The following is a 27,802-nucleotide window of genomic DNA, read 5'->3' on the forward strand; positions in this document are numbered from 1 at the left end:
GAAGTTGTTAAAGAGCACCGGCTCAAGTACCAAGCCCTGAAGGACTCCACTGGTCACCCTGTGCCACACTGATTTGCTCCTGTCAACTAATACTCTTTGGGTCCAAGCCCATATAGCCAGTTACCTAGCCATTGGACCATAAGATGAGCATGGCCACAGTTCCCCAGCTTAACCATGAGGATATCATGGGGAACTAGGTTAAAGGCTTTCTTGAAATCCAGATATATGATATTCATTTCATCTCCCTTGTCCAGGGCACGTTAGCTGGTCATAGAAGGAGATGAGGCTGGTCAAGCAAGACCTGCCAGTCACAAAGCCATGTTGGCTGGCATTCAGACACTTGCCTTCTGTTAGTCTGGTGTTGATGGATACCCTGACAATTTTCTCCAGGACTTTCCAGGGATAGGCATCAGACTGATTGGTCTATAATTCCCCAGGTCATTCCTCCTCCCTTTCTTGAAGATAGGGACCACGTTGGCTCTTTTACAGTCTTCTGGGACCTCACCTGATTGCCATGAATATTCAAATATCTTTGCCAGGGAGGATGCAATGATGTCTGCCAGCTCCTTCAAGACTCTTGAGCCCACGGACTTGTGAATGTCCAGTTTCTCAAGGTGTTCCCTCACCTGCTCCACATCAATTTTGGGCCCATCACCCACTCCCAGGATGTATTGTGTCCTTTCTGACAGTGTGATCCCCTTGGGAGGGTGAAAAACCACTATAAAAAACGAATTTAGGAGACTGGCCCTTTCTTGGGTTTTGAATGTCAATTGCCCCATTAGATCTCGCAAGGGCCCAATGCTATCTCTGTTCTTTTTTTGTCTTCCCATACATCCGAAGGCCTTTTTGCTGTCCTTGATTCCTGTAGCTAGCCTGAGTTTCATTTGTGCCTTGGCTTTTCTGGACCGCTCTCTACAGGTGCAGGTAAGTGCTGAATAGTCCTCTTTGCTGATGCTTCCAGTTTTCCAACTGGTGTATCCTTCACTTTTGAGTTTAATGAGGTCCAACAGTTCCTTCTTCAGCCAAGGAAGGTCCAACATTCCATCTTCCTTGCCCATTGACTATATTTCTTGCAAGACGGAATGGCTTTCCTGTGTGCTTCAAGGATTATGTTTTTGAGAGATGACCATTCCTCACATAATCCCTTTTCTAGGTGGGGTATGGCCTCTAATTGTCTGATTGACCAAATCTCTCAGTTTGCAAAAGTCAGCCTCCCCAAAGTTAAGGATTTCTGTTTTGCTGAGGGATTTGCCTGCTCTTCGGTGAACTGAGAAGTTGACCAAATCATGATCGCTGTCACCAAGCTTCCCCTCGATCCTCAAATTGCTCACCAGGTCCTCCCCTTTGGCCAGGACCAGTTCAAGTAATGCCTCTCCCCTAGTTGGCCTATAGTCCTCTTGCGTTAGGTAGAAGTCATCAATGGAAGCAAAAGAGCTACACAACCTGTCAGATTTGGCTATGTGTTCATCCCAAGAGATGTCAGGCAAGTTGAAGTCCCCCATGACAATCAAGCATCAGGAGCACGTCTCCGTTATCCCTACAAGGTCATAGTCATTGTCACATAGGAGAAGGGACAGTTCCTCTTGCTTGTTTCCCAAGCTCCTGGCATTCGTGTACAGGCAGTTAAGTCTGCCATGAGAAGCCTAATGCTTCCCTATGGGGTGAGGAGGGACCTTTCCTTGGGCTGTCATCAGAGTGGGTTCCCTTGAGCTGCCCAAGTTATTAGTAATGCAGCTGACATGACCTGGGCTAGAACTCTTAATAGATTGCCTGTTCCCCAGCCGTCTTAGTTTAAAGCCCTGTCAAGAAGGTCAGTCATTCTAGCCAAGAAGAGCTTCTTCCCTTTCCAGGTGAGGTGGAGGCCATCCCTTCTCAACAGTCCATTCTCTCTGAAGTGCGGACCACAATCAAGGAAGCCAAACCCCTTGCAATGGCACCATCTCCAGAGTCTTTTATTCACTTCACCAATACACCTTTCCCTCTGAAGCCCACGTCCTGTGACTGGGAGGGTCAAAGAAAAAACTCTCTGTGCCCCCAGGCTCCTAAGCCCAACCCCCAGAGCCTTGTAGTCATGCATGACCCGGCCCAGACTGCTCTAGGCTGTATCATTCAAGCCCACATGGAGGAGTAGCATGGGACGGTGGCCAGAGGGCTGGATGAGTTTGGGGATCCTCTCTGTCACATCCTGGACACAAGCTCCATGCAAGTGGCAGACCTCATGGGCTAGGGGATCAGGATGACAAATTGTTCCCTCTTTTCCCCTAAGGAGGGAGTCACCCACCATGATAACTCTGCATCTTCTTCTAGGCACAGGTGCTGGTAGTCCTCCATCCTCACATGCTGGAGCTGGCGGAATGGCTGGCTCAGTTGATGTGAAAGGTGTAAAGCAGTTGTGCAGCTCCAAGGTAGTGGTAACCCTGGTGCCCTGCCTCTTTGGGCCGGAGACAACCATCATCCAGGCAACCCCAGGCTGGACTTCATGGTGGTTCCTTGGTTCCACCACACTGTCATCAGCCATTGGGTGGAGAGCCTAAAAGTAAGAGTCCAGTTCCTGCTTCACATCTCTAATGGAGCACAGCCACTGAATTGTTGCTTGGAGTTTCCTAATCTGATACTTCAGGGCCTCCACCATTGGGCACACCAAACTAATCTTGCTAGGGAGCCTCACCATGAAGCCAGGGGCTTCAACTGAGTGGGGGCCAGGGCCATGGGTCCTGCCCAGGTAGGGGCAGGGACTGCAGGTTCCATTTTGGTAGAGGCCAGAACCATGGGCTCTGTTTGGGTGGAGACCCCAGTGGTGTCAGAGCAGGGGAGTCTAGGTGCATGGGGGAGCCTCAGGGTGTGACATGTCCCACCCACTATGGCTTTCCTCACCTCAAGGGCTGGAGGGATTCTAAGATCATCTCTGACTGGGTGTTGTGGGATGGAGTTGAGAGCAATCTCATCAACAACATATTCTTGATTGAGAAGGTCTTGAAAATGCTCCTTCCAACAAGCACTGAGGCTCCCCTTTCCCTGATCAGGTCTTCCCTATCCTTAGGTCTCAAAGAGGTTTGTCCCTGGGTGCTCAAATCATAGATGGCTTGGGTGGCACTGAAAAAACCATGCATATCATGGTTGTCAGCAAGATACTGAATCTCCTTTACCTCATCTTTGCACCATCTGTTCTTCATATCACAGTTCCTCCTCTGGACCTCTGCTTTCGTTTGTTGGTGAGTTTCTTTTACTTGGATTCAATGCCATTCTGCCAAGCACAAAACATCTTGCACCTGCAGCTGATGAACTCTTGGATCTCCTAGTCACTCTTATTTAATCAGTATTAATGCTTCCTGGTAGAGAATCCAAGTGGTCTTCACAGGTGCTGATGATGGTGGACTTGAAGGGGCTGCTGACATTCTCCCATTGTTCATTAATTCTGATAGGGAACTCACTGAGTTGCCTTACAAGTTCATTGTTAATGGCACAACAAACTCTATAAAGTTGGCATTCTCCTTCCTGTTTATCCTTCCAGAAGACGGTATAGCTGCCTCCTTGTTCTTTAAAGGAAGAACACGGGTCTCGCTGGGTCTTGCTCGGTGCAGTAACATCAATATTCAACATCAATATTGTGTTGCCTGAGTTCTTGAGCCACAATTGAGGTGCAGCACTCTGGGTGTTCATTATTAGGATTATATATGAAAGTCCTAATGCTCCAGGTCCTGAAAATGATTAAGTATCTTCATTGAGTCAAACCGCAGTAAAGGTGATTCCCCCTGGATACAGTTATCCAGTCAGGAAAAGAGTATGGAGACTACGTTTACAATACCTTTTCTATCCCCCTCCCCACGTGGAGTAAGCAGAACAGATCCCAAAGAAGACTAATCAGTCACAGCTCAAGCTGCCTAATCACACTCCTGGCTCTAAGTGCTAGATAATCTTCTTGTAATTGCCATCTTTGTGCCAGTTAATAGCCAAGAGTCTATTAACTCTTGGCTATTAACACCTCACAATTCTATTCCCATCATCACTAGCTGGTCACCAAAGGACTTGAAAAATGTGCTGGAAAAGTCATTTCCATGGAAAACACCTGTGCATGATTTATTTTATTATGGAAAAGGTGCTGCACATCAGCTTTCACATAGTTCTTGACAGAATGGGACCTTGATTCGATGGCAAGAAGGCCAAGACAAGTGGAGACTTCTGCTGCTGTCTTCATCTACCTTTGCAGCCACTGAAATTCTATCATCTTCTTCCATTTACTCTGCCATTTGAGACTTGTAGATCCATGGCTGGGAGTTCGGCATGCTTATTATGATGGTGACCCATACTCACCATGTCACAACACCATCAAAGAATATATGGAGCTTTTCAGGAGGGAAAGCACTGATATTGTTGCTGTCCTTTATCTTCCAGCCCTCCTTCCCACCAACTCTGCAGTACAGTGGTTGGGAGTACCTTCCCAGGGAAGTGGGAGACCTTGCTCTGATTTCAGAGCAAGGATTTAAACCTGGGTCTCCCATATTCCAGGCAAGCATTCTACTTCCTGGGTTATTGGCTGTTCTGGACTAAGTCTGTTAATTTCACAAAAAAAAATTCAAAAGGTCTTATTTCCATTCCATATCATAACAAAAACTTCTGAATCCTCAACATGCTGTGCAAAAGAAAATCATTGTTTTTCAGCCATCCCTACACAGCATTCATCAGCTATATCCCAGACTCTAAATTAGAAGAAACAGGGCACATCTACATGAGACACTACATCACCATAGCAATGAGCTATGGTGATGTAGTTCGAGCTGTGGGAACTAGGGGTATGCAAAGTGGGCCCTATTCAATTTGGATTCAGATTCAGCCTGAATCAAGGACAGTGATTCGATTTGTTGGTTTGGATCACTGTCCCTGATTTGATTTGGCCAAATCCAAATCTGAAGATTCAATATTGATTCAGAAAATCAGTGATTCAGACATAGACACAGCTTTAAATGTTTTTTCAACATCCTCAAGGTACCAGCATGGCTTGGGAATGCTGCAATGCTGGGACAAATTAAGCATCCCACAGGAGCACGGGGGTGGGGGGGCCTCCATGTGCTCAGCAACAAACCCAGAAGTGGACCAGAAGTACTTCTTCTCCAATTCTGGGTCCACCAGGGAGTGCATGGGGGCACCCTTGCACCTACCTGGCTCGGCATTCGGCTGCGGGGGGATCCCAGGTGCCCCCCCAGATCCAGAAGGCACCAGTCACCAAGCTGGGAAGGGCACTGAGCAGCACCCCAATGTGCTCAATGCACCCCATCATCACAGGATTCATGAGCCGCCTGCTACTTAGAGATATGTAGTAGGGGTGTGTGAAGCAGGTCCTATTCGATTCAGATTTCGTCCAAATCAGGGACAGTGATTCAATTAATTGATTTGGATCACTGTCCCTGATTCGATTCAGCCAAATCCAAGTCTACAGTTTTGATGCGGATTTGGAGAATCATAGATTCGCACAGACACAGCTTTAAAAGTTCTTTCTACATACCTTGAAGTAGCAGGTGTGGCTCATGATCACTGCAATTCTGGGGTTTATGGAGTGTTGGGGGGCTGTGGCAGGGCACTGTTTGTGCCTGCCACTTTAAGAGCCTGGAGCTGGCAGCTACCAGGTGCCTGATGAGGGCAGTCATTTTGAATCTGAGGCTGCCCATATAAACAAGGCAGTTCTGCTGCTGGAGGCCAGGCAACAACATTACCTGGCCAGAGGGCTGCTGGTATCCTCTGGAGGTAAGGGAGGAGCTGTAGGGGATGGATAGGAGGCTCCTGGTCCTGGGTATGACCTAAAACTGCACCCGGCTGGGAGTGGGTGGCCTGGTGGCACTCTCAGTGGTGCAGGAGCCCCCAGGAAATGCCAGGCCAGTTACCACCCCAGTGAAAGGTGGGTCAGGGAGCCTTAACCCCTAGCCCCCACAACTGGGTGAGTTACCCCTTGTTTGGAGGGCCTGGAGGGTGGACTCCTGAATACACAGAAAAGGCCATAGACTCGTGTCTGTCTGGACTTCCCCTGACTGGTCAATGCTGGGGCCACGACTGGAAGGGTCGAAGGGCCAGGAGCCCACCACGAGGAATGCCCAAGAGAAGCTGCATGCCTGGGGTTCTGGCTGGCTTGGAGGTGGGCCAGGGCTAGTGAGCCAAAGGTCCTGGGGGGACCACACCTGAAGGGGAAGCAGTTCAGGGAGCTACGCTGCCTAGTATGAAGGCAGATGAGACTGCCTGAGGAGAGGAATCCAGGTGGAGTTCAATTAGAAGGATTCTGGGGCCCGGTGTGGGGGGGCAGTGATTATGACAACATCTAGATGCCATCTACAAGGCTTGAGCTGTGGTGTAGGGGAGGAAAGCTTCCACAGATAGTGCCCCCTGGCATCACGGTGGGACATGGGGAGCCTCCCGCTTAATTACATCATTAACTAATTAATTCCAACAAGGCATGGTGGGTGAGAATGCGGGTGTTTAGCCCAGAAACAAGTGGGCAGGCCACTGGGAAGTTGGCCCCAAGAAGGCCCTCTGTTACAGGGGCCCTCCACATGCTTAGCGGTAAACCCAGAAGTAGTTCTGGTCCACTTACAGGTCTGCCAGGGAGCACACTGGGGGGTCCCTCTGAACCCTCCCAGCTCAACAATCAGCTGCAGAAGGCCCCGGGTACTCCCCCAAAACACAGGAGACACCTATCACTGAGCTGGGGGAATGGGCGGGGGAGGCCAGCACACTCCCCAGAGGACCCAGAAGTGGACTGGAAGTGCTTCTGGTACACTTCCAGGTCTGATACTGAATGTGCTGAGGAGTCCCCCGCACTTCTGTGGGACACTCCATGCACCCCAGCATCACAGTATTCACGAGCCACCTGCTACCTAGAGGTATGTAAAAAAAACATATAAAGCCATCTCTATGTCTGAATCGCCGAATCTTTCTGAATCAATTTGGAGTGTTCTGATTCAATTCAAAGAAATTAAATGGTCCTCTGATTCAATTCAGATTCAGAGATTTGGCCATCAAATCGGGCCGAATCTCCACCTAACCAAATCAGAGACTGAAGCATCGCACAACCCTAGTCCACATGTAGACATGCCCATTGATTATTATTAGCTCTTCTTCAAAAAGACGCTAAGACAATGGCATGAATGGAGCTGGTACTGGTTAGTGATAATATCAGAATGAAAACCACAGATGTAGCCTCATTTCCACGTTCTTATCAGAAAACCAAAGGCATAAGACTAAAAAAAAATCCATCCTGTTCAATATTTTTTTTCCTAGATGGAGGATAATGTCTGTCCACTCTTGCTCAGGAACGAATAGAATCGTTTCTACAACTCTTTTACTAAGCTGATTTATCAAAAACCATTCTCAGTACTACACCCCCCCCATCATGGTTTTATTCTTCAGTCACCAAGTTTTATAATCGTATTTCCTTAGCCAGTCTTCCCAAGAAATGATCTAACCCTATGACAGCACCTTTTGGAAAGACTGTAGATGGGTGTTCATCTTGAATTGGGATACAGATATTTATATTAATACTATTTTTAACACCTTGCTACCTGACATCATAAGTTGTATTATCTTTGTTGGCAAAAAAAAATTCTTTTTTAAAAGCAAACGAATACCCTCGCCACCCCCCACCCCCACCCCACCCCGGCCGTTTCTCTATGAAAGATTTCTTGGAGAAGACTAGAAAGATCAAGATAATGCTTGACTCAATCTATGTTAGAAAAACGTACGCAAGATGTAATGCCTGACTGGTTATTACCATATTTATCTGAATCCAAGATGACTTCAAATTTAAGATGCCCCTCCTTGTAATTATAACAAAAGTGTTATAATTTTCCATGTACAGAATCTAACTAGTGGAAAGTCATCTTAAATTTATCCTTCCCCCTGCTGCAGTGGGGAAAGCAGCAGCAGAAGCAAGGGGCCAGACCCCAGCCCCTTGCTCCCCTATCTCATGCCCCCACCATGCCTATGCCTGCCCCCCTGCCCTTTCCCCCCACTGCCTGCCCCCTACCATGTAGCCCCCTACTGCCTGCCTCCTATGCCTGAGTCAGGACCCCACCTCCTGCTCTGCCCTGCAGCCTGCCTTCACCCCTTGCCCCTCATGCCCATGCCTTCCCCCACCCCTTGCCCCCCCATTCCTGTTCCATCATGCCTGCCCCCCAACTCACTGACCCCCTGTTGGACAAAAGACCAACGCACAGGTTCAGCAACCAAAATCTTTATTGAGTGACACATAGATCAAGTGGGGAAAACCAATGCTTTATCTAAAACCACTCATACTCATGCACACACATACACACAGACCAATCCACTGGTGCTCAGGTTTAGTCACAATGGCCAGTTGCAGTGCCTCTGGATACAATGATCTTATGGGAGGGACACTGGTAGTTTTTTCCTGAGTTGATGGTGATGGCATATGATGTCATCAAGGCCCAGTCTTCACTGTCCTTATATATTTAGTTTAGGCAGACTTTGCTGCAGCGCCCCTGACAACCTGCTTAGCCATTCATCTTGTTGCTGTTGAGCTGAGGTGCTGAGCTGAACTCACAGTCTTTTAGTTATATACATCATGGCTTAGGTATGCAGATGGATGGATAGGGAGGAATCACTTGTTTTACAACCTCCTGAGACAGGGAGTCTGCTGTGCTTTTTATCTTCTCTTAGATGGTTTATTTGTTCTTCTTATCTTCCTGTTACCCAGTCTGCTAAGAAAGCAGCCTTGAGATGTTTGAAAACCTATTCATTCACTTACTCTCATGTATTCATCTAAAATTAATTTTTGATAACATTCTCAAGACTCCCACCCTATTTACCTTCTGCTCCAGCTCTGCCCCAACTCTGAGGCAGTCAGCAGTAGCAGCAGCTATGACCCAGACCAAGCCCATCCCAACTAGGGAGAAGTGATGGCAACTCCTGGCCAAGCCAGGTCAGTGCTGGAGGGACAAGAGCTAGAATAGAAGTTAAGCAGTGGCAGGGGGCAGACTGCATAGTCCCTCATTACACCCCCCAAGCTGAACACATGCATCTCCCCCATTTCCCGCCCCACCCTCGTTGTGAACCCCCCTTCTCCACCAAAATGAGTCATCCCAGCCCAGAGCAGGTGCTGGCCCAGCTCAAGCTTCAGCCCTGAGCCCAAAACCAAACCCAGACCTGAGCTGCCACCTGCACTGGGCCAGTACTTGAATCCAAGATGAGGCTCCCTGCTGTATGCTAACTGGGGGGGGGGGGGAAGGGGGGAAGAACCTCATCTTGGACTTGAGTAAGTATTTATAATGCCCCAAAGCATGTTAGGATTTTTTCAGATACATAATCATTCAGGGTCCTGCCACAAAGTGTTTCTACTCCATACAGGATCCTGTGAACAGCAGAAACTAAAGGGATACACTACAGGATCTTCCCTTCCCTACCATACATATTTGTTTCTTTCTGAAATTTACCCATGACTTTATTGTACCTTCCTGCCACAAAGTCTATGTTTACTGCATATTCTTTTAGCTTTTGCCTAACGATTGGTTTTTGATTTCCTCCAGATTTCTAATAAAACTTATTTCTAATAAAATCTGCTTAAAATTGCACTCTCACAGGCCAGAGCCATATAAGCATGGCAGCACTCCTTCCCCTCCTCAGGCCCTTCCACATGGCACTATGTAGAGGCTGCAAGAGGCTTAACAGAGCCAGCTGTGGCAATTCTACTCCAGACAGGAACTCCTATACAGCAGCCAAAGCTAGTTTGGAATCGCCTCTGCATTTTTAGGCTGGCACAAAGCAATTTTACTGGGGATCAGGATTCAGCTTTTTTATAGTGGATCTATAACAAATTGAACCCTATTTAGCAGAGGCTTAATGTTCTTATACACAATCAGACATTATATGTACATCTACACTATTTTTTCTGGCAAGTTACTGTATAAAACACCAGTTGGAATTATATCTATTCAAAACATGTAAACCACTAGTTTTCCCACTTGTAAAACATTGATTCAAAAACTAATTTACTTTTATGGTTTATTTAAGCTTTGCAACTACATTAAAATATGATCATATATCCACAATGGTTTATTTATTAACAAGATTAGCAAAACATTAAAATCATAAAGCAGCACTTCAATTATGTGTACTTAAAATTAAACCAAATTCTCACAACACCAATCCTTATACCCTGAATAATGTTAACTATTAGCAGCTCATTATCTCACTCAAGGTCTAAAATAATATGCAAATTAGAATGAGGGGAAGTTTCTTTGCTATAACATTATTTTTTTAAAGCACTGAAGAGAATATTTTTTTACAGTTTAAAAATATATATATGTATATAATGAGAAACGTGTTTATCATTTCATTCCTAATTCAAATATCAATTGGTTTTCTGTGGGGGGGGGAAGGTGGAAAAAAGATGCTCTTTTGAGTATTAGTGTTTGTTTATGCAGAGTACCAAGATACTCTTATCCCAGAAGCATGTTTAAAACTATATTAACTTGAGTGCTTTTTTGAAAGAGAAAGTTAAAATGGAAGGCTAATTCCAAAATGAACCACTAGGGAAAAATTTTCATTGCATCTCTCATCTGACAGACCAATAGCACCATTCTGGGAAATCAGAGCGAATTTGGGCAGACTTCCCACTAAACTTAAGACTTAACTGAGCTCCACATTTCTGCCTAACTATCTAAATCAGGCTGCCTTGTTTTTAATGGCCACACAAATTCAGTGCCTCTATGCATTGTACAAGCCCACTCCCACACGTTTCCCCCACCAAAACATGGAACTTCCCACGTGTTTGAGGGAGAAAGCTGGACCCTTCTCCAACATGCATGCCAAAATAAACTTTTCAGGGACTGATTCAAAGTTCACTGGAGTCAGTGAAACTTCATGGACTTCAAAGTCTTTGGAGCAGACTCTCAAAACGCACTAACATAATTATGAATAACTAACATGGTCTCAGACTTGATTCTTCTCCAGTCAAGTCAATGAAAACTTTACTACTAGCTTCATCAAACATGGGAACCTGCAGATACCCATCTATCCCAAACATAAGAAGATTCTCAAGCACAGAGCTGTTTAGTCTCTTAGGCTAAGTACAGACAGTCAAAAAAAACCAAGGCTGAATCGATTCAATCTTTGCAGGTTAGTCTAAATTGAACAAATAAGCAAGTGAACAGACATTTGTGAGAACAAAATCTTAAGTGTATGCTGCCAATACAGAGGACTGAAGCTGACATGCGCAGCCAGGCCCTGAATGGAAATTTCCACAGTGTGCCCAGCACGTGTCCCCTGGGTGACCTGAGGAACTGTCAATCAGCATGACCTACTTCCTCTACTGACACATGCCCAGTTGACACACAGGGCTTGAAATACACATGCTCAGTTCTCTAAGAGCCCGACATCATTGATCCAGAAAATTCTAACAACTAAGTGCCCTGATTGGCTAAGGGGGCTGCTATAAAACCTTGTGAGACCCCTCCCTCAAGGGGAAAGACTGGGAGAAACAGAGACAGGGAGAGATCGGACCCAGTGAGAGTTTCATTTCGTTGTTCGTTTTCCCGATTAATGAGCTGTTGACCAGCCCCGGGACTAGCTAGTGGGCAGCTGCACCTATCCCTCAGGGGGTAGAAAGCAAGGGCTCACTAGTGAACCCTGTGGGCCAACAGACCCCTTTGTCGTTCGTTGCTCATCGTTTTCAATACTGTAACTGAAAAAGCTTCTCTGCCTATGCTCCACAAAGTGTAAGTCAATAAATCTACTTTATTCGAAACCACTATGACTCCCGCGCCACTCAGACTCCACCGCCGCAAATCCCACCTGTTCGTGTTCCAGTCGCCACCCCCGGCCCATCGTGACCTTTGGGGTCGCTGTTCCCCGACAACATTCAGTTTTGATCCAGAAATGCAGCCACATGTCTGCAGTGACCCAGGCCAGAAGCTGGAGGGTACTACAGCATGCCTCCCTGCTCAGCTGGAGCAGACAGCTTGGGCCAAAGCTAGCCCGCCAACCCTGCAAGGGGAGATTTGTGGGGAAGGTGCAAAGCATTCTGGGATGCTGGGAGCTCTGAGTTAACTTGAATTTTGAGGGGATCTGGCATAGAAGCTCAATAAACCAATTTAACCTAAATCAATTGAGTCTGATATTACATCCCTCCAAGCTTATCCTAAACCAGTTTTGTCCATTTTGAAAGTGGTTTATGTGCACTGAACTTCTGTTATGTTACATCTTTGAGCTGGTTTCTGATCATTTATACCAGTTTGTGCGTGATTTCTGTCCCTAGCCTTTCTTGAATATGGTCATCAAAAATAAATGGGGTGAGGCTACACTTCAAGCACAAGATTTTCCCCTCCCCACCATATGTTTTCTGGAACAAAACAGTACACAGAGGAATATAGTTAATGTAGAGCTCTCTGCCTGTGTTGTCATATTGCTAATCTTTCAACTATCTCAGAGATCTGCAATTGTGGGACTTCAGAGCAGTGTGGTACCCTGCACAATAGATATCTTATATTGAGCCACATATACTTTTTATTCACTTGTGCCAACATAACACAGGCTAAAGTCTTCATTTAATCAGTCATTCAAGTGTGAGTAAATAAAAATTATTAATATAAGTTAACAGTCTTTTATTTAACTCCATAACAACACACAAGAGAATTCAGCTGTATGAAAACTGCTTCTACACTGGGAAAGAATAAAAATACTGTGATCTGTGCCACACTTCTCAGTGGAAGAAAATATCCAAAAAATGAAGTTCTTCTGTTGCTACATGAAAGACCTAGATGTACAGAGGAAAGTGAATAACTACATAGGAAGAACAAAACTGATTATGCACTTGACAGCACATTGTGTATAAGGTAAAAAAGAATGAAAAATCAGAGTGAAGCAACTTCTTTCTAAACTTTCAATTACAATAGTGTTGTTACTTGTAACACCAGTAGGTGAAAAATATTCAGACAGGAGTGAATTTGTTGGCAAGTAATAAGAACAGCTTTCAAAACAGCCAGGACTGCATTTCATGTGTGAAACACCCTTACGAACAGTTATTCAAACTAGCATTCACGGTATGCATGAGTATCATGAACACAATTGCAAATAAAATCTTGCTCCCCCAATTTTAAAGGAATTATGAATGCCAATAAATTGTTTTGCTTGCAAGATTTGCAAGCATTTTTTGCTGCATTTTCTCCAAACCGAAAAGTTACTTTCTGACAGACAATTAATGAATGAATTCTTATGACCCTACTTAAATCCCCTAGTAGTCATTTCTCTTTTTTACCCCACTTCCAGTCACCTATAAGTGCAATTTAGACTTTTTTATGCTCACTTGAGGTCATATGGTGACCACTGTCATTTACATTACTCCAAACATAGCCAAAGGAGTTTGCAAAGATACTTTATAAATCATGGTGGGGGGGGAGCAATTCTGGCACCTATCGTCTTACTGGTGCATCTATAAGACATTTATTGCATAATTAGCTCTACAGTAAACATCTCAGCATCTATATGTGTGGCCCTATTATGCCACAAGAAACTAATAAATTACAGGTTAGTACTTGTTAGTACTAGTACTTACACAAGTACTATCCCGTGGCAGAGCTTTTCGTGAACAGCAACACACATGTAGATACTGATCCAGCTCACCGGGTGGGCACAAGAGTGTTTCAGGGTGGGGGCTGCCTGTCATACTGAAGCACCCTTGTGCCCTGGCCAACCCCTCCACAGCACATTGAGCCAGGTTGGAGCAGCTCCAGGCTGGTAGGCTGAGCCCCCCTATGCCCCCTGCCAGCCAGCCAAAGCTGCTCCAACCTGGTTCTATGTGCTGCAGTCCCAGAAGCACATGTAAGCACAGGCACTTGGGAGCAACAAACTCTGGTGCAATATGCACCACGGTTTATTGGTCCACATTAATATGCACATGTAGATGCACCCATTGTGTAGTACCTTTCTTTAGGACTAGTGTCCATTACTTTAATACAGTTACTCCCGAAGCACAGTATTAAACAATGTGAGTAAGAGTAAGAGAAAGCAACCCAGCTGATGGCTGGTTTAAATTTCTTGTAACACACACATTCAGTATCTTGTAATGACAGATACTGAATGTGCAAAACACAAACAAAACTACAGCATATGAATCCCTGGAAACATTTTTAAAATATATGGTTTACCAAACCAAAAAATCATTTGGTTTTGAAGTACAGTAATATAACTCTATCCAAATCTAACAGAAAAAAAGGCAGCACAGGTCACTTATACATAGAAAAATTAAATCCAAATTAGGAACAAATACAGGCTTGTTTAAGCACCATTGTACAATTTCTTTAACACTTACACAATTTAGCTGAACAATATTTTCATTCATTCATACAGTTTAGTATAAATATAAAACAAGGCACCCCTTAAGCATTTTAAGTAACAAATTAAACATTTACGTTTTTTACTGTGCAGCGAGGCTGAACATTTATGCAGCTTCAAAACCAAAGTACAGCCTCAAGGGAAGCCTCTCCACTGACAAATTAATACCTTAGAGAATAGAGCTGAATGGTGGCAATGAACTCATTTGTTCCCCCAATAATGAAGAATGACTCTTTCTTTACCACATCTGTGACTGTTGCTATGGTGACCCAGACTTACCTCACTGCTTCTCGAAGTGCTCCTCGCTCACTAAGAGTTGTGTGCTTGATGTCATCAAAATTATTTTCTAGTTTCTCAGTGTTCTGCAATAAATGGAAGAATCTACATTAGACTCTTAAGTAGGATTTTTGCACTACAAATCATCCATACTCACTGTACTGCAAACACAACTATTTTATATTAATTATATATTCACACAAATTATGCATTTGCCTTTAATTGCACAGGCATCATTAAAAATGACATTGTGAACTCTTAACAAAGTAAGCATGAAGCTTATGATATGGTTGTCATGGAAATCCTTTTATCAATGTTCTATGATAGCATATACAGAATGTTTGCCTACTTTTATTTTTGAAGGGAGAATAAACGTTTTCTTCCTTAGCAATATGTAACACTACAAAACCACCACAAGATACGATGGGCAAATGTATAAATAAGGGTCTACTTAACTCGCAGCAAGACAAAGCAATTTCTGTAGTTTGGTCAGGGCACAAAGAGCTGATTTCAAAGACATTTCCCAGCAGCCCCACACCTCACAGAAAGGAATATGCCATATAATGTAACAGCAAATGCCACAGAAAGTAAATGATATCATATAATTTATCATATTTTTATAATTTAAATATTAAATTTAAATCTAGTATAAATAAAAATGTATATACAAAATAAATTGTAACTTACATACACATAATTTATTATATGTAGCATTCTACAAAGTTTAGAAATACTAATTAATGTTAACCTTAGAAACATTTTCACTTCACCGACTGGTGGCTTCACTTAGTCTATGTCACTAGTAGACAGTAACTCTCAGTCACATTGTCTTTGTAGAGTATAAAACATTGTGACACACTAAAACAGCGGATTATATAAATAATATGCGGGGCAGGTATTTTTGGTTGATTTCGTGGGAAATCATGGCCAGTATAATATTTCCTCGAGATGGCGGACAATGCCTTTTTTCTCAGTTTCCACAAAAACTGCAAAACTGTAAATCAGGTAGACCCCTATGTATAAGCATGGCAAGTTGAAATACAAAAGGCAGAATTTAAATCAATTCTTTAAAATTCTGTACAACACTTTCACTATTGTCTGAACAAATTAATGATTCCCAATTCCATTCATATCAGAATATTGTAGCAAATATAAAAAGCTGATTTATGAAGATATCACATAAACTGATTTTTATTTTTGCCCAAATTCAGGGGTCCCAGTTTTCTAAAGTTAAAATATCAACAAATGTTCTGAGAATAAAATAAATAGGTTTCTTTCTTAGTCCTTAACTACTACCTTTTTTCTACATACTAATATTAAAGGAAGCAGTAGGCCCTTTTGCCATGTGATTGTAACATTATTTATACCTGCTGAAAGAAAATGTAAAATACCACCAAGTTGGAATCACAATCATCACGTAACTATGTTCACTTCACTGAGGCCTATGTGATTACACAACATACAAAGCACCACACTAGCAGCAACCATTAGACCTTTCTGAGACATCTCATCTCTAGCCCCTACCATTCATTGGTGCAACTCCAGCTCAGTAACACTTACTGCCAAAAGGCATCATTTTTAGGGCTGTGCGAAGCTTCAGGAGCTGATTTGATTCAGAAGAGATTCAGCCAAATTTGAGGACCAAATCTCTGAATCCAAATCAAATCAGGAGACTAATTTAAAGCTCTGAATCGATTCTAAGCATCCGAATCGATTCAGAAAAGCTTCAGAAAAGATTTGGCTGTTTCGGAGACTAAACAGGCAGCTGACACAGCTGCCTCCACCTAGCAAGTCTGTTGGGGTTGGGGGGAAGGAAGGGGCATCGAGGAGGGAGGGATTGGGGCTGGGGCTGAGACAAGGTGCCGAGCCGTGACAGGAGAAGGATGCAGGCATGGCTCGCTCCAGGCAGAAGGAGGCAAGCAGCAGCAGGGCATAGCCCCTGCTCCCAGTGCTGCTGCTCCGCCCATATCCTATGCCCTTCTGTGCCAGCTGGCAAGTGGTAGCAGGGCAAAGCCTCCACTCCCAGCACTGATGCAGGTGTGGCAGTGCTGGCAACAGAGGCTATGAACTGCTGCGGCCTGGAGCAAACTGTTGCTACATCGCGTCCTCTCCGCGCTGGCTGAGCAAGCAGCAACAGTATAGCCCCCACGGCTCCCCCAACCAGGGCAGGGGCAGGCACAGCCAGAGGAACCACGGGAGAAGCCCTCATGGATGTCCTGCCCAGCCCCATTCTGCGCCCAGCCCAGCCACCCGGTACTTTAAAAAAACAAGAAAAAAGCCACTGGGGAGGCTCCACCTGCCAGCCAGAGACCAACACCACTCAGCCCCAGCAATCCCAGCTCCCATACAACATGCTATCCCCCACTGTCACATGCTGCACAGGGGGCTCTATATGAGCCCCCCAACCCTCCCCCTGCTCCTCCAGTCCCCCCACAGCTGCCCTGCCTGGGCTAGTTTCGGCCCTTTAAGAAAAATGGACAAAGTCCCTGAGACTCACTGCTCCTGCAGTGACTTTGGAGGGCTCATGCAGAGCCCCCCATGCAGCATGTTGCAGTGGGGGGCAGTGGGGATCACCCCCCCACACCCAGCAGCACTTGCTGATGCAGGGCTTTTTTTTTTTAACAAGTGCTGGGAGCTGGGACAGGTGGAGCAGCCATTGCCAGCGCTGGGAGAGCGGGCAGAGGAATTGGCCTGGCTGACTGGGAGATTCAGAGATTTGGTAGCAGCCAAATCTCTGAATCAGATTCAAACAAATCAATTTGGGACAGTGATTCGAATCACCGAATCGAATCACTGTCCCCCGAATCAGCTGAATCCGAAGCAAATCCTAGCCACTTCATACAGGCCTACTACACAGCAGGATCCAGTCCCGAAGCCCAAAACCACTCCCCCTCACCCCCACCTCACACACTGGGATGTGGCCCCAGGGGACTGGCACCACCCCATCTCAGCCCCCCACACCTGAATTGGGCTGCCCACCCCTGCATGCTGAGATCAGGCACCCAGTCCAGCGCATAGGACCCATGGCTCACCATGGGTCTGACAATCTGGCAGTAAGGGAGCAGTGCCGCCGTTTCTCACTGTCAAATTTCTGGGCCTGTAGGGAGCCCCACAGGCTGGATGACACGGCACCATGGGCCAGATTTAGCCCACAGGCAAGGGGTTGAACACCACTAGTATAAAACAAAAGGAGAAAGACACAGACCTCCAATCACAATGGAATGTAAAAACCAGAATACCAGTTCACAGCCATGAGTTTTTAGGCATTTTCTTTCTATATCAGTGCTCCTCAACTTTTTTAAGCTCAGTGCATCCCTTGGAAAATGCCATCTTTTTGTATCACCTGCCTGTCTTTTTCATACACAGATATAATAGACCAATTCTTCTGTTGCAAAGAACAGAGAAAAACGACAGGGTGGAATGTTTTTGATACTATGGATTCCCATTTAAAACCTCTGGGTTTATCTTGTGAATTATGTGTAGGTATTTGCACACATAACAATGTTAAAATTGCACAATATTCTACAAGGTTTTTAAAAGGATCTCAGAGCACTGTGGTTGAGAATTATTGATCTACATTGGGGCAGACATTATTTCAGGTGGAAGGCCCCTTAACAAGGTTTGGTGAGCTTTCAAGGGCCGCTGGGGGTAGCACTGCCCCTTGACAGTTGCCTCACCCCCTGGTCACCATCTTGGGATCAGAAGTCCCACCCCTAACCCCTGACTGTTGTCACTGGAAGTCCCTCCCCTTACCCACTGGAAATACTCCTTTTGGGAGAGGAGGGTTGCCATCTTAGAACCAGAAAAAAAAGTCATACACTAAAAGTCAAACACCTACTATGACATATTTTAATTTTATTACAAAAAATATTTTGTCATGATTTGTGTTTGCATACTGTATGTAGAGATGATTGTGTAATAACTCAAAAATACGTTCTTAGTCTTGTATATTGAGTCGGGGGTGTGGTTGGGGGGTGCGGAGAGTTGTGTGTGTATGGTGGGGTGCGTAAAGGAGGTGTCTGTGTATGGTGGGGTGGGGGCCTGGGGGAGTTGTAAAGGGGTGTGGCTTTGTGTGGGGGGACATAGAGTTTGTTGAGGGTTGCGTATATGAGGGGGTCATGGGGGCAGTGTGTGGGTGTGTGGCGATGAGGTGTGAAGGAGGGTGGCGGGTGTAGGAATTGTCCCCCCTCCACACTCCACCCATGGTGCACAGCCCTGGCAGGCAGTGGCAGCAGCAGCAGCAGGTAGAGATGCTAAGGGAACAGATGCTGCCGTCCAGTGTAAGGCTCTGGCCTGCAATGTACATTGCAGTGAGGGCTGCAGCCCCTGCCGAGCTGTCTCTCTTACCAGCACTCCCTGCCATACGCGTGCAGCCCCCCCAGTCATGCAACATGGGAGGGAAGCCCCATGCACTGGAGTCGGCTGCCTGCATCACCCGCAGCAGGTGCTGCATGGGTGTGGAAACTGCAAATGCACAGCAGGGAACGCCAATGACAAACAGCCCAATGACTCCTTGCCATGATGCGCAGTGGCAGCATTTTGCCTGACCCTGATCTACATACAGTGGCAGCATTTTGCCTGACCCTGATCTACATAATATTTAGAAAGCATATAATCAAAATCAGCCTTGTCCATGTGCGACTGGGTGAATACATGGAATTCTCAGGCTGCAACAACTTAGGTTATATCCACTAAATCAGTGGTTTTCAATGGTTTCACGGAACCCCAGAGGTGTCCACATCAGGGGCTCCACAAAAATATTGGGAATAATGGTGGAACGGACTGGGAAGCAGTGTATTGCCATTATCAGACCAGGTCACACGGCTATGCATCAGCTCACACAGCCTGCAGAACCAGGGGTAGGGGCTCCCAGCAGAAGTAGTATGAAAGCATCCATGACTTTAGGAACTTTGAAAACCACTGCACTAAATGGTAAGTATTGTAGCACATAGGCAAAGCAGTAACTACAGGCTGCTTCTCTTCCGTGAATATTTATGGGGCACAAGCCCAAATGATCACTGACTCAAGATTGGGTTCCAAAAAGAAGAAGAAAAAAATTCTTGAAGAATCCCTTACTAGCATATAAATACAGAAATTTCAAGTAGGGCCATAGCTTCTGCTAAACTCTTGTCACTGACAAAGGTTATAAGAGACAAGCCATAGCTAAGACAAATCATAACATTTAAAGTCCAGAACAGGAGAACAAAGGATAACATTCACTCTGCTGTATATGCTAAGATTACATTAATATCTATAAATATTGTGTGTGGGATAGTTTATTTTGGTCCATTGCACTATGAACATTCTCAGGTGTTCAGTTTTCAGTGATTATTATTAGAGAAAATGGAACCACAAGCAGTGAAAAAAATGTTTTTGGTGGCTTTTTGCCAGGTGATTTCCTCTGGGTATATATAAGGTCTGAAAGTTTAAACTATGATAGAATAATTACGTAACATTTTATTTCTTATCTCTGTTAACAGCTCTATTATGCTGTATGATACCAAACTAAACACCACCTTAAAGAACAGAGCAACCACAGAGAGACTCAATTAAAGTCTACTCTAAATTAAATAAAAGGCATTATAAAGTTATGCTACCACTCATAAAACAATACAATTTTAAAATGTATAAGAAGGATTCTAACATAAACCGCTACAAATAAGAGGTGGGATTTCAGTTCCTTTTTGTTTCTTTTGAAATCAGTCACAATGTTGAGAAAGACAGGAAAGAAATCTGAAATATAAACGGCTCATTTAATAGATGTTAGACTTGAACTAAACCAGGCTGTACCAAAAAAAAAAGAACTACCTTGGGAAAAGTCCACAAATGTGGCAAAGGCAGAGCAAGTGCTGGAGCAGGCAGACAGAAAGGGATTAAAGAGGAAAAAGGTGGGGAATGGAGAGGGGGTAGGAGATAGAGATTCATCATCACGTACATGGAGTCTGGTCTCATGGGGCAGAACTGAGGGACCACATTCCAGACTCAGGGGAACCTAGGGACCTGGCAGAGCAAAGGGGTACCAGCACAGTGTAGCAAAGGATGGAGGTGGGGCATCCGCAGCAGGATGGCCCATATACAGCCCTGTCCTAAACAATATTTGCACCCGCCTTAGCATGTTCTGGGTGCTACATTTTAAGTAAAACTTCCAGAAGCAAGTTCTACTGCACACAAGCTTCATAATGCAGGTCCATCTCTAACAGGCTAAGCAAAGCCAATAACTGCAACACACCTTCCAACTCATGAAGAAAAATGAGAATTTCCCAACTCAGTCCCTAATTTTTAATAAGGATTGAAATTATAACATAGTTCACAAAGCTTCAGTAATTTTTAAATGTTATTTAAACTTCCTGGTTGTAACATCAGTCAGGATTTATTTTCTAAAAGGTCTTTTTAACCTTTCATCAGTCTAGCTCTTTCAAAAGGTCTTTTGTCCTTCACAGAAGGGTTCTCTTTTCTCTGTTTTATTGATTACAAACATAATTCTTCATTCAGGCTCCTAAGCACAAGCAGAATGCTGAAACATCTATCTTAACTCAAAGCAAAAACACACTGTTGCTCTGCCCAGAATCCCCATGCTGTCCCCCTAAGTCACAGCAGACACTGCTGACTATCCTCTATCAAGAAGAGCTCATAAGTTTGAGTTTTTGACACGATCATTATCCCGTAACCCAAGCTAAACCTTCCTGCAAGCCACTACTGATCAAGAAAACGATCCACGTCTATGGAAATCAGTTCCAAATCTCTCATTGACTCAAATGAAATCAGGATTGTGCTCTAAGCCATTTCCTGCTAGTTTAACTGTATTCTGAAATACTTAACATAAGAATTTCAAAGATATCAGTATTACAGATAAGGTCTTATAAACATTTATAGGTGGTTGAAGTGGAAAAAAAAACTTTTGATCTGACAACAGCTGTAAGACCTATTCTAAAGCAGCCTGTATCACTGAAGTTGAGTAGATATCTTATCCTACTTGACATACTGCCAAATCACAATCTTTTCTTAAAGTACTCTTTTGAGAAGAAAATCTTTAGGTAGAATATTGCTATTCAGTGGGACTGCTGAATTTGGTTTTAATTGGTATAGCATGATTTTAGGAAATTCATTAAAAGCTCAAGTTTTCTCCAAGTATTTGTGAAAGCAAAGCCTATAATATTTACTGAGGGAAACTTGTGATCAGAAACACTGTCAGAGCAAGGACTATAAGGAATTCATAGTACATCTTACTTCAAAAAAATGAGAAGGTCTCACCTACAGGACATACGTTACTGCCTATGCCACAGCACTTGAAGTCACCTTTTGGCTAACATGCACAGTGCACCTTTACCTCTAAGGGTAATTTACTACTGGATCAACTGATGAAGGGTCATAATGGATTCCACTTCCTTGGAAATTTTTTAATCAAGATTAGATATTTTTCTAAATGGCACGTTCTAGCTCAAACAGGAATTACAGTAATTCAGGGAAATTACAATGAGAATATGTAATCTTAAGAAAAATATTCCTCTAAGCATACATATATGGATCTTTGGGGTGCTGAAACATCTTGGCCCAGACCCTCAGAGAGATTTAGGTATGTAAATTCATTTATTTAGGAGTTAGGCACCTAATTAACTCTGAGGACCAGAGTCATTGTGTTTGGATTCCTGGAGGTTCCTGTAAAGATCCTTAACCCCTTTGAAAAAAAAATCAAGCAACAGACATGTCAAACTGGGCTCAATGCCCCCTGCCCCCTCCCCCACACACACACACACGCCCATCAAATTAGGCATTGGCCATAGTGTAGCACAAACTCCTTAAAAACAATTAAACAACTGGCATCTGAGGAGGATTTTATAATGAATGTAGGATGTTTATTTCCATATTGATCCACTTATTGATATTTAAAATGCTAGCACTGATAATCACTTGTTATTCTGGGAAATCTCTGAATTATTTAATCAGCAGAAAACTTTAGAAATAACTGTCTTGTGTTTTATAAACCCAAAGCAAAATTATAACAGGAATTTAAACTGTAATATATTGCTGCAAGGATAATTATTAAGGGAAAACACAGCTGACATTTTCTGATTTATGCACACAATCAGAGATGGAGTCCAAGGACTGTGACATAATTATCTTCATGCTAACAATTTTTGTAAATCTCTTGACAGAATTTTAGCTAATTTTAAAATGCCTTCTGAAGATTAGCACTTAAAATTGTTGGGGAAAATAGCACAATTTATTAGCAAGGGTATAATTGTAAACCTTCCAAATACTCATTGTGAATATCATTTAGACAATAACTCCTGCTTTAGCAGCTGGTATATAAGACTCCAGTTTATGGAATCTTGAAACAACAGAGAGAGTGGAATCTAATTAAACAGAATTACATGCCAAAGAAAAATTATTAAAAAAACCTAATAGACAATTGTTATGAATTCAGAAGTCTATGCCAACTTCTTTTGATACAAACTTTTGTAACCATTAAAAGGAAAAGCTTTGTTCCCAAAAAACCAAAACATTCTTAGTTGACTTTTTCTTTCTTGATTTGGAACAGATTGCCTTTCTATACTGAAATACCACAAACAGCTAAAAAGCTTCACTGATCTTCTCTCTCAGATTTAAGCACCCATCTGCCATACGATAAAATAATTAAATATATATTTTGTTCATTATAGTATTCATGGTATAATTCAATACAATTACAGTTCTTATATATCTATACAAGAAAACCCCTAGAAACAAATTAGATCACATGGATGCCATTTGCTAAAGGGTTACCTAACATTCACTCTAGGCACACAATATGCTCTTTGTTTTAAAAAAAATGTGTGTAAGACAGTACATTCTGTATACTATCCACCTACAAGGTTCCTCCTCACTATTTGCTGCCATTCATTCTCAAGGGGTTCTTACTCCAAATATGGAAATAGAGGCAGCTTAAAAATGATACTCTACCAGCTGTTCAACAAGAGAAAAAAATTTTTGTAAACGTGCATATTCCTATTATCTTGCAAAAGACTATCGCGAGCCCTCAGGTATTTATATAACATTTGACACTACATCATTCATAATATATGAACATTTCTTATAGCAATCTTTTCATTGCATTGTATATTCATACTGGCCAAATGGGCTCTTAAAAGATTTTGAGCATTCTACAATAAGCATGTATATTCAAAATAATAGCAGATATTCTTCCCATAGCAAAGGAGCCTTGAGTTTTAGTAATCAATAAAAGTCAATAGAAAGCATATGTTAACCAGGATCCTGGCTTGTAATCAATGCTTCATTAGCCTAACCATGATACTTCACTCATTCAGCATTCCAGAGGAATATTCTCCTTAAGGAGCTGTAGAATAGTACACACATGAAAATGAACACAAGTAAACATACGACGTTAGGAAGCAAGAAAGACATTTTTAAGGGCTGTATTGATATTAGAATGCTATAATAAGAGAGATATTTTAGAACTCCACACAAATCATAATTCAGAGCTCTTTTATAAATATTGCCAATGTCACTGGGAATTATTAACTGGTGAAAATAGACCTAGTTATTTTTATAATTTCTCAGTCAAAAAAAATACAAAGATGCAAAGTCTCTTAAACATAAAAAGTAATTAAATACAAATACACTTGCCATTTTACTGGAGCTGTGAAATTCTATTTGAACCAGTATTCTGCAAACTTTACTGTCAGCATTGTCCACATACAAGTGGTAAACTCATAAAGCTCTACAGTCACAAAAATACAAGTATCCTGTTTGCATTCAAATTGCTGTTGTCAAAGCAGATGCAGACACTAGGTGCTACAGCAGAAGATAACACATGAGATAGTATCGATACAGTGAAAGAAAGATGAGGACAATTCTTAAAGAAGCAATAGGACCAAGTATACAATATTGAAAAAAAAGAGACAGCAGACCAAAGAATCCAAAAGAACTGAACCAAAAACCTGTTTATGATGTGTAAAACATGAAAGCCATGGCTGGAAATAAGATTGAGCAAAAGTCGCAGAGAATACAGGAGACAGCAATAAACAGGACATTTTGCAATTCTGCCTCTTCTCTACAGTCTCAAAACTTTGTCTGGGCCAACAGGGAGAAGAAAAAAACTTTGTGATCCTTTAATGATCACACCCCTGCTTCTTCCTCCTCTTCTTATGGGCATTCAGCCTCTTCCTTCTCCAAACTTGGGACGAACAGCCCTTGACCAACCGTCTAGAAAGAAGAATACAGCATAATCCTGTTAGGCTTTTCAATGTGCCTGGGGCACCATTTTGATCACCCTCCTCCTACAACATGGGTTACCATGATCCTTAACTGGGAATTTATAGAAAGATCTCCCACCCTGAAGTCTCTTGCTTTATTAGATCCTCTATATTACATGTACCAGCACTCCCTAGCACAGTGATTCTCAACCTTAGGGTACCACAAGATGTTTCAAAGGGTGCCACAACATGTGGAGATAAACAGATAAGCGCAGGCTCAGACTTGTCTCTGCCTGGCTAATTTTCCATCCCCACTGTCTGGCCTTTCTGCAATAAGGTAAGCGTTGTAATATAATTTTTTTTTTTTTAATTGGGTGCCCTGAGAAAGGTGCCTCAAGTCAACAAAGGTTAAGAACCAGCGCCCTAAGAATTAGAAGACCAAACCCTCTAGGAACCTAAGTTAATTCCACAGCATTGAGTGCAAATTCCTAACATCTGCATATCAGGATCTGATTTATTGCTAATAGGCAGCCAACTATTACTCACTGTAAGGCAGTGATAAGAGTAATTGCAGAAATCACAGTGTAAATGCTGTTATTTTATAGCATTTTTACACAACTACAAGCACTGGTAGGCTTGTTTCTTCAACCCAGGAAGGACTCACTGCCACCCCAAGTTTCTTTCAGGGGCCAGTTTTATTCTCAATAGGCAAAAATCAAAACAAAAATGTTTCCCCCAAAGAATTCTTCTTCCTTTGGCCTGAAAAGAAAAGAAAATACAAAATGACAACGCACTCTTTTCTTTAGTTACTCCAGTTCAGGGCCTACTGAAGAAGCTCATTTCCCACCAGCAACTAAGCCACTTGGTTTCCAAATCTCTTGCTCCCATCTCCACTAAATCTGACACCTGATCATGGCTGGCTGAACCGTGGCTCCCTAATCCTTAAAGGCAAGATGCTCTATTAAGGTGCTATTTTATTTCACAGTATCCCATACATAGCTATTAGGAGTGTGCAAAGCAGGCCATATTCAATTTGGATTCAGCCTGAATCAGGGACAGTGATTTGAGTCGTTGATTCAGATCACGTTCCTGATTCAATTTGGCCAAATCTGAATCTGAAGATTTGATGCTGATTCACAGAATCGGCGCTTCGGCCATAGACACAGCTTAAATGTTTTCGACATACCTCGAGGTACCAGGTACAGCTCGTGAATCCTGCAGAAGTGTGGGGGAGGGGCCTGCATGGTCAGCCACGAACGTGGAAGTGGACTGGAAGTACTTCCGGTCCGTTTCTCAGTCCACTGGGGAGCACACTTGCCCCCCCTTCCCCCCAGCATTCCCCCAGACCCAGGGGCATCAGTCGCTGAGTCAGGTGGGGCATGGGTGGGCCCCCTGCATGCTCCCCAGCAGACCCAGAAGTGGACCAGAAGTGCTTCTGGTACACTTCTGGGTCTGCTGCTGAGCACGTCGGGGAGCTCCATCTGCCCCATTGTTGACGAGCTACCTGGTACCTTGAGATATGTAGAAAAAACTTTTAAAGCTCTGTCTAGGTCTGAATTGCCAAATCTTGCCGAATCTCTCCAAATCAATTAGGAGGGTTCCAATTTGATTCAGACAGATTAAAGGGTCTCCTGATTCAATTCAGTTTCAGAGATTTCACACCGAGTTGTGCCAAATCTCCACGGAATCAAATCAGGAACTGAAGCTTCGCACAGACCTATTACCTATGTACTCAGCAGCCTACCCTGTTACGTACTCTCCTACCATTATCCCTTGGAAACATAAACAAGCGAGTGTAAATTAATTAATTTTAAACATCAAAAAAGAAAGGGGTCCAATTTGAAGAAAATACACTACCTGATGTAGGGGAATGCTCTACAAAGATGTCATTATGAGATTCATGGGGGATGAGCTGTGAACTCCAATCCCACCCTCCACAAGTACAGGGCTTACTTCTCTGCCCAGTTCCCCTTCTCCCCCTGGAGCAATCCAGGGAGAATCCTGCATGAGGAATCACTACAGAATACAAAGTGGAGAAGAATGCTATAAGCTAGTTTGCATTTCAGACTATACATGTCTGTGTGCTTATAGCAGTGGTTCTCAATCTTTTTAGACTCAAGGCATATCTCTATAGCTTTTGTGAATTGAGCAGTACCACATTTCAAAAGTCAATTTACTTATTACAATGTTTATCTTCTTGCAGAGCAGCCAGACAGCAGGGGTGGGGGAGCATCCAGGCAAGAAAAGGATCTTCTGACACCCTACAGTGAGTGCCTCGGCACCTTGCTTGAGAATGACTGGTAAGATAGTGTGCACTTTAGACCAGCTCTCAGAAAGAAATCACATCCCTGGACTATTCTCCTTGTAAAAATAAAAAACAATCATGCAATTAAATTGTTATACTATGGCAATTCTCTAAAACTAGGTGAATTCCAGTGAAATCATACTGTGTATAGACTTCTAACCAAAATAATACACTACTTGAGAAGCAGTCTCATGATACAACAAAAGACTTAGATAGCAATGAAACAAAATTCCCCCTTGTGACACCTGAGGATACTTACCATAGGTCAGGCCAAATATGAAATGAAAATACAACTGCCCCAAGTGAATTACTGCAAGTAATAAGTGAACTTGGAAGCTGCCTTCCAAAATCAAAGGCACAAGAACTAGGATATAAAAGCAGTTTTTTCTGGGCAACTGAATGAATTTCCTCTCCTTCTAAAGCCAGACTAAATTAGCTTTTACTGAATGTTGGTGATTCTATTACATGGGAGAGACTCAACCAATTAGAACACATAACTACTATCCAGCTTGCTCCATTTGGCTAAAGAAGCAAGTTGAGCCAAGCAAAGGGACCAGTGCTGCCTGACCCCATTCAAGAACCTTGTGGTAGTCACAAGTTGTGACTTATATTTCAGATTTTGCTGCCACTGCCATTGTTTGAAGAAAGTTAAAGAATACTTATAACTTTCAGTGGTCTTGAAGCTTTTTATTGAGCA

General features: G+C 43.3%; 1 protein-coding gene across 5 annotated transcripts in view; it reads right to left on the bottom strand.

Moving 5' to 3' along the window:
- The window catches only part of DPYD (dihydropyrimidine dehydrogenase), a 685,692-nt gene that overhangs the window by 597,389 nt on the left and 60,501 nt on the right, over positions 1-27,802 (bottom strand). For 4 of the 5 annotated variants that reach the window (XM_090050053.1, XM_090050052.1, XM_090050055.1 and 1 more), the window contains one exon: positions 14,611-14,693. In XM_090050053.1, coding sequence (XP_089906179.1) covers positions 14,611-14,693 — 83 coding nt within the window. Of the gene's footprint in view, positions 1-14,610; positions 14,694-24,231; positions 24,745-27,802 lie in introns of those variants that run through there. The other variant, XM_090050056.1, reaches the window with a different exon arrangement.

Source organism: Crocodylus siamensis, chromosome 5 (assembly GCF_052110815.1).
Source record: "Crocodylus siamensis isolate JL-2025a chromosome 5, ASM5211081v1, whole genome shotgun sequence".
Taxonomy (NCBI): domain Eukaryota; kingdom Metazoa; phylum Chordata; order Crocodylia; family Crocodylidae; genus Crocodylus; species Crocodylus siamensis.